Below are 8,589 nucleotides of genomic sequence, written 5' to 3' on the forward strand. Positions count from 1 at the left end.
CTACAACGATGTTTGTTGTAAGTTTTTATTAATCAGTTAATATCACTGTACCACTATCTTAACTTTCACTAATTTTAAGATTCACAAACAGAAAGTAGCATAGCCTGACAGACCTGATCCAGCTAAGTTATTTGAGACAGTCATATTTGGAAGCAGGGATTGTGTACGTCTTACTTCAGTTTTCAATATTCTGATATAATATTACAGACGGGAAAATATACTGTTTTCATCGCTGTAAAAATACACACTCCAGCCACTTTAAGATCAAAACAAATACATAAGTTCCTATTTGAGAAAGTTATTAACTGAGCAGATAAATATTCTTTTCTTTCATAAGCAGAAGTTTAGGGTAGTTCTACTTTAAAAAAACAAACAAACAAACAAACCTCAATCTACTCTGAGCCAGTTAGGACAGGAAAAATATTTGGAAATTGAGAGCAAACCAACATTAATGATAAAGATGCCACCACCTTTTAGCACATCAGTCACACTCCACATAGTTTGAGATTAATTCCCCAAGTTCTTCCCGCACTTCTTCATGCTTTTGCTCTTCGAAAGGAAGTTTTTTTCATCCCCGTGCCAACTCCATTGCGAAAGGACCTTTTCTTAGGTGTTGTCTCCAAAATTGGCTTTAGAAAAGCTAGTCCCTCGCTTGCGTCCAGCCTGGCTGGGCAGCTGTGCAGCAGGATGAGAAAGTAATCAGATTTTCCAGGCACCTGGTGATTCAGATGGGGGAGGAAGGAGAGACTACAGCATTAGTGTTACAGGTTTATTTCAACAGGAACAATCTCCCAGGTTTTATGGTGATAGATTCAATCTGTCATCTTTTTAAGGGGGGTAAATTTTGTTAAAATGCAGTGTGTGCTTTATCTAGATACAAAATATTATTTGAAATAATCTACCTACTAATTTTTAAACTACTTATGTAATTGCTGCTGTTCAGCATTGACATCACACACTGAATACAGGCATCTTATTGCTATTTTTTTGTCAGGAATATTTCAAGTGGCACTAATGAGTCTTGGGAATTCTTTTTCAAATTCACACAGAAAAGCACCCAAGGAGATCAGACTCCAGGTTCCAGGGAGGATCACGTTCCCTGGATTGCCCCTGGCTATGTGCCAGCTCTCCTTAAGGAAGTCTCAAGCATGAGCCCTGTCATCTTTACCTTACAGAGTTTGCTCATGTCCTCATCAGTGGCTTGAGGCCCAGAGAGTGCAAGCTGGTACAGGGGCAGGGAGTAGGAGTAGGAGTAGGTCTGAAACCTCAGAGCTCTCACTAGACTTAAAGAATCTGACTAGACTTAAAGGACTTATGGTTCAACCCCATATGTGTAGGATGGGAGGGTATCAAATACTAGAGCACAGTTCATGCCCCTCAGCCTAGCTGACAAGTTCTCAGCTCTGGCTTGGATGAGACTGTCAACACTTGTCATTTTTCTCCCTTGCATGGCTTCAGAAGAATCATAATACACTGACAAGAAACTAATGAAAATCTCATCAATAATAAAAATAATGATCTATCAGGAATCTCAGTGACACAGGCTTGGGTGTCTTGTTCCCCAAAAAGCTTGGTGAAGCAGATACTGTCACTTCTTCAGTTTTAGGTGAGGAAATGTGAGTTGGAATTAAAGTCAGTTATGCTGAATCATTTGAATACAAGCCTGGGTTTTTGACTGTACTGTAACTGTAAGAGCTGAACAATTTTATTATAAATAAAGATGCATACAACAAAGTAAAAACTAAAAAGTAAAAACCAAAATATACTTTATCTTGGTGAAGAAAGAAAAGTGTGGCCTCCAATTACTGTATTCAGAGGTTGAAATGGGGCCAGGGTATATAAAATGCTTCCTGGAATTCTTTGCCATGGCTGGGTAAGCTACTGAAGATACTAGTGTCAAGAGGTCTCAGAAAACCACCAACCTCTGGAGGGGGGGGGAAGTATGGGCTTGTTTTTCTTTTTCTTTTTGATCTGTGCATAGTGAAAGATAATTTCATAAATATTGATTATGGAAAAATCAATAAAAAATTAGTTGGATACTACTGTGTATTTTTCCCTTGTACAACAGAAGCCTAATCTTAATAGGTAAATGTCATCTATTTTCCATCTCCAGCAGGAGGTGCAAGTGAGTCACTGCAGTGGGGGACACAATCCAGTTCTTTCCAGAAAGACTCTGGATGCCACCTTTACATTGCAAAAGAAATGTGCCAGGTCTCATTGTGAAATTCCTAAGCCATCACTAAAAGGATGCTCAGGCACTTAGTTGATCTAAAGGCAGCTCTTGTTAGGCAGAATCATTAAAAGAATCACTAAGTACTAACCCGGCTGCCAGGCCTGTACAAAGCTTGAGATAAATATTACAAAATCCTGTATGCCATTTGCCTGTGTAATCATTCACCCGAAACTATCCAACTGACATAAATACCATCCACACCATTAGCACATGATGGAGTTATGAGAGAACAAAATTGCAGTCTGCAAAACCAAAATATGGAAAATGGAGTGAAAGGAGCAATATTTCATGTATAGACAAGATAGTCTCTTAAGTACTTTCGAAGAAAGAATATTCTTTGTTTAATTTTTTTTAAGTTACAGACAAGTGCTTCTTGTTCAACAAAAATGTCATGAGTAAAGCTTTGGGGGAAGAATAAAAAGAAATCGGGAAGACACTTGAGAGAATACACCAATTTCTGGATTGTGGCTCATCAGCTTGATCAATGTGCTGTCTGATAGAATCAATGACTAAATTAGTGCTGAACCATCATAGGAGGGAAAGCAGAGCAAGGGGAGCTGTATTAAGCAAACAAGAAAGAGAAAAATGACAGCTGTGAAGATTAGTGAGAAGAGCGATAGTACAAATAACTGGAGTATGATGATGAAGCACAGATTTATCATGTAAGATTTATATGACATTTCTTTATCCTAAAGCAATTTCATAAATTACTTTGATTTTAATAATTATGGTGTGGCAGGTTAAGTTGCAGGGAAGAAAAGTTAAAGTTTAAAATGTTCTCAGCAGCCAAAGTTATTTTAAAATTTTAAACAAAATATTGACCTAAAATAAAGTAAAATATCATATGAAATAGTGTTAAACATACCAAAGAAAGACATTTATTTTCTGAATGTCTTAAACAGTTCAGTGAACATAGGAACTCAGGCAATACTCTTGAATTCATATATGGCTTAATATTTATGTAATATTTCACAGAGGTCTAGCATTTTGTCTATATTCTGTACCTAAAGAATGTGCCTTTTTTATAAATTTAGGAAATCCATTATTTCTGAAAAATTGACCACTGTGTCTCAGCTATATAATTTCAATGGCTAAGTAGTCACTCTGATTATGAGTAGATGGATGTATATAGAAAAATAAGTTCATGGGCAAAAAATTAACATTTTTACATGCAAATGAATATTTCTCTATGCAGTGATCAACCCTAACTAACTCACTCCAAATTTAATGTAGTCCAGTATTATTTTCTAGCATGTAAATGTTTCCTTTCACTGATTTCTGAATTTGAATCTGATTACATTTTTTTCATTGAAAGTTCTAAAAATAAAATAAATTGCTTTTCCATTGCATATTTCTTGAGGCAATTTTGAGTTTAGATAGTCTACAATTCTACTCATCTATTCAGCCATCAAAAATAGAGGTGAAACACTTACCTTAGAAGACAGAGCTGGGTAACACCAAAACACAGGCATCGTGGAAAGCCACAGAATTAAGATAAAGTTGAGTTTTAATGAGCTGCAGAGTAGGAAGAAAAAAAAACAGAGTTAATTTCATGTAGCCAAGTATAAGTTTAAAAACCTATAAAAATTTAATGCTTCTCTTTATATAAAAATACTGTATTTTACCTAATCATCTTGGGCTTTCCAAAATCTATGCAGAGAGATGGTTTTACTGCCAAACTCCTCACACTTACCTTCAGCTGCTCCTTGGATGATTATTTTATACCAGCAAAGTTCAAAAATAAAAATGTCATCGTGTCCCATCACAAATGACTAGTTTCTCTGGATGTGGCCTTTTGTTCTTGTTAAGTAAGAAAAGGACAGTAACGTACGGGCACCATCGTTGAATTCATGTAAAGGTTGCCATTAAGAATGTCCTTCAGAAGCTTTGTCCTCCCTCCACTGCGTCATCGTGGCACCATGGCCAGGGCACTGAAAGTGTTTTTGTTTTTTGTTTTCTTTTTTAGCTTAAAAACATAGAGTTTAAACACTTAAGGAGGATGACACTACTGCCTTGAGTGTCTCAAATAGCTTAGACATGGACATAGAAGAAATCGTTACAATATCTAAGAGTATTCTAAACAAATGATGCACACAGATTCAAAATTTCTAGCTAAGTTTCTTTCCTTTGGGACATCAGCAATTTAAGAAGGGAAATATAAAAATGGCATACCTCTTTGTTCTAGTTCTCTAAATCAAAGGAGGAAGGAACATTATGTCTGTCCCTTCCATAGATTGTCCCCAAGTCCCAGGTCCAGAGTTCTGTGAATACCTGCCCACCTGACCTCCTTTCCTTCCCAGGGGATATGACTTCTTTGAGAAGTGTGTGTGATACCCTCTCACTTCAGTAAGTATCTGCATTAATCAATGGATTCCGGAGTGCTGAGTGTGAACAGATGTTGCTGAAGCTTACAATGGAGAAAAACAACAAGGGAGGTGATTTCTGCTTGGATAACTGGTGTCTGTGCGATGGAGCCAACGCTTTTTGAATACAAAGCAACTGAAGAAAATCGTTGCCTTTCCATGAGGAAAATCCTTATCTCCTCAAAATCAGTACCTTTTAGAGAACAAAGCTGCCCTGTGTCTGACACATTTGGTGCTTGTCAGCCATGCATTTCTTTTTGGGGTACTGTCACTATTATGATTCTCATGCAACTATCAATCTTGGAGGGCTGGGGAGATAGCCCAGTGGAATAAGTGCTTGCCTGGCAAGTGCAAGGTCCTGAGTTCCATCCCGGTACCATCAAAAAAAAAAAAAAAAAAAAAGATAAATGGAGAACCTTGGAATCCCAGTTTGCCTATCATAAGCAGGTGACCCACACTCTTAAGAGAACCTAGATCACAGAATCGGGGGGTAGGCACAGGTGATTCAAATGTCTTTGATCAGGGTTCTGTCAAGGACATCTTATGGACTTTGACATACAAAGGGCCTTCCAGAGCACCAAAGGATTGAACAAACATCTTTTCCTTTGATTTCTCCTTAGACCCAAGTACAATTTAACAAAAACAAAAGGAGTGGGGAAGAGAGTGAAGGATAACATTTTGTTAAGTCACAAGTAATTTGGCTAAGTAGATTGGAGTAAAGTGCTTCCTCGCACACCTTAAGACTCAAGTATTTATAGAACCAGGTATATGTGAATATAGTTGAGGTGGCAGCAAAAGAGGAGAGTCAGCCAGTAGTTTGTTTAAGAAGCAATTCAGTGCCATATTCCTTCTCCTTCTTATTATTATGCACCTGAACGTGGAGGGGTATTCTAAAGGGTCTTTTCTAAAGGAAGAGTAAAAAGGATCTCCTGATTGATGAAAACAGATAGAGTGGAGGGAGCAGGACCTTTCTAAAAACAAAGCTTAAACATTAGACCCCGTGCTCAGATTCATGACCCATCGCTCGGCACGCTCCAGACAGTTCCTTACCCTCTAGATGAATGAGAAGTCTGCCGAGTCCAAGAGGAAAAACGTGGAGATAGAGTCATTAGAGCCTCCGAATGAAAGCAATACAGCCACGTGTGACCCACCAGCATCCTCCCTGAGAATTCCCACCAACATGCAAATCTTTTGCTGGGTTGGTTAGAGGCTACTGTTAAGCAGCTAACTTACACGCCACAGCAATTGAGTGGATATTTATAAAGCCATAATCAAATAAGAAAGGAGAAGACAAGAGAGAACTAGACAGCAGCACTAATTTATCATGGAAGACAGGGACAGAGACAAAAAAAAAGAAAAAAGAAAGAAACACAGTGGAAATAACAAATAAATAAATGAAACAAAGAAGAACTTTCAAAAGAGCCACACACATAACATTTTCAAGAGGAAAGAGATGTATTGTGTCTATAAAATTTGAAAAGAGATAGATAGATAGATAGATAGATAGATAGATAGATAGATAGAGTAAGAGAGAGAGAATAAATGAAAGAGAGAGAGAGATTAGAAAACAAATGAAAATTAAAAAGGCCAGCCAGATAGCTCAGCAGACTAAAGTGCCTGAGTGGGGTTCAATCCCCAGCCTGCTGTGCTGGCGCCACCCCTGGAGCACTCTGAGATGGTGACTGAGACTGGGAGTGGAGTTGAACACCTGTAATCCTAGCTCTTTGGGAGGCTGAAAACAGGAGAATTAGTATGAGTCTGATCTACATAATGAGACCCTGTAGGCCCTCCAGATCCTGTACCAAATATGAAAAAAAAAAAGAAAGAAAGAAAATTAAAATGAAAGAAAACTTAGTAATATTGAAAGATAAAATTAAGAAAATCTCTCAGACGTGATAAAAAAAGACAAAGAAAAAAATGAAGACAATAAAACAATAAGATTCATTTCTGGCACAGAAACAATAGATTTTCTGGAAAAGAGAATAGGAAAAAAATGGGAGGGGAGGTGGAAATGATACATCAAGTGATCAGCACAGTAAATAAAATTCAAATGCTACCAAAACATATCATCATAAAACATCAGCAGGGGGCCTGGCCCTAGCTCAGTTCTTTAAGTGGCTGCTTCCACAAAGCTGTCAGCCTCAGGTTGCTGTAGTTCGATCCCCACAACACTCCAGCCAGCCAAACCTGCCCTGAAGGCATTCTGAGAAAAAAAAAAAAACCCTTATTCCATAAAGGGGGCCAGGGAGATGGTTCAGTGGAATAAGTGCTTCCCTGGCAAGTGCAAGAGACTGAGTTCAATTCCGGGTTCCACCAAAAACAAAACAAAAAAACTTCAGCAACTGGATCTTCTCAGATTCTACACTGCCCACAAAGACCCATAGGCTAGAAGTATTCTGTACTCCTTAAAAATGACACTGATAACTTAGAAAATAAAGCAAGAATTCTTTTAAAATTCTGGAGGAAAAATTACTTCTAATTAGCATTTAGTCCCAAGAATAATTTAAAAATAAGAATTTATTCCCCTTCATTAAATATGAGACTATAATAAATATTGTCCAGTGAGTATATAAGATATCTTTCCATACACTTTTTTTTCTCAGAAAGCTACTTTAGTGTGTGACCTAAGAAAGTAAGTGTGTTCACCTACAAAGAGGAAAATGTGAGATATCTATCCAGGAGACAAACATAGAAGACAAAGGGAAAAAATTCTAAGGACAGTAGTTGAAAAAAATGCTGGAAGAGCTCTGTACATAGGCCTGGAGGGAAGGAAGTGGATTGGGGTGGGTTGGAAGCCTCCAGGCAAGACTTCTGCAGGGGGATGAAGGCCTGAGTATGAGTGGGTGTGTTGGAATGAGAATAGGCAAGTGGACAGTGGAGACTTGAGTTGCTAATGAATCCATGAAAAAATAAGCAAAAGAAAATACAAGGAACAAATATTTACTACAATGAAAACAATGCTACATATGACAGAAATGCAATGAAAATTAACTACGTGAATCAGCCAGGAGGAGTATTCGCAGGGTAATAATAGTGTAATTACTGAATAATGACCTAACAAAAAGAGTAATTTAACTATATTGAGAATTGGGTCTAAGAATAAATATATTCTATGGTAAAATGAATTACCTAATTTCTATAGAGGGAGCTCAAGATAAAATGTTGAAAGATGAAACATCAAAAATGTAACATGTTATTTAGAGATAAATACAAAGATAATCAGCTTTAAAAGGTTGAAAGTGATGGCTCTGAGGGAGGAAATTGAACAGGGAACAGAGACTGCTGTTTTGGTAAAGTGCCTCTTAGAACAATTCTATTCTCTAAATAGAGTGTACTGTTAGCTGTGATAAAAGTAAAGCTCTGAAATTATAGCATTATGGATTGGGTAAGTTTGAAGATGTCAGGGGTCATCCTTACTACCCGAAAGAGAAAGTTTATCTGATAATAAGACCCAAGCCAGAAGTTAGAACCTATGAAAAGAAAGGGAAAGGGAAGAAGTGATAGAGTAAGGTAGAAAAGCAGAAGTGGGAGAGAGACAGAGACAGAGACAGAGAGAAACAGAGATAAAGAGACATAGAGACAGACAGAGACAGAGAAGTGGAGTGTTTTATGGAGAAAGAGATATGGCAAGATAGAGAGAATCAGAGGAGAGATGGAGAAAGGATGTGGTTAGAGAGATGGAGAGACACTTAGACATAGACATGAAGAATGAGATGGGGGTAGGCTAAGAGAGAGCGATGGCAAAGAGGAAAGAAATGGAAGAAGAGAGATCTATAAGGTGATGAAGAGAGTGAGATGGAGAGAAAAACACATGGAGAAAGAGATGGAGTGGTGGATGAGATAGATAGATAGATAGATAGATAGATAGATAGATAGATAGATAGATAAATAGATAGATGATAGATAGATGATAGATAGATAGATGATAGATAGATAGATAGATAGATAGATAGATAGATAGATAGATGATAGATAGATAGATAGATAGATAGA

At 37.5% G+C, this 8,589-nt stretch overlaps 1 protein-coding gene across 1 annotated transcript in view; it reads right to left on the minus strand.

Moving 5' to 3' along the window:
• Positions 1-536: 536 nt before the first annotated feature.
• Nps (neuropeptide S) overlaps positions 537-8,589 on the minus strand; it is a 94,571-nt gene continuing 86,518 nt past the window's right edge. The window contains exons 3-4 of the mRNA XM_023709047.1: positions 3,667-3,753; positions 537-716 (exon numbers count right to left, since the gene is read on the minus strand). Coding sequence (XP_023564815.1) covers positions 537-716; positions 3,667-3,753 — 267 coding nt within the window. The remainder of the gene's footprint in view (positions 717-3,666; positions 3,754-8,589) is intronic.

This window comes from Octodon degus, unplaced genomic scaffold, assembly GCF_000260255.1.
Source record: "Octodon degus isolate 3935 unplaced genomic scaffold, OctDeg1.0 scaffold00010, whole genome shotgun sequence".
NCBI classification, from domain to species: Eukaryota; Metazoa; Chordata; class Mammalia; order Rodentia; family Octodontidae; genus Octodon; species Octodon degus.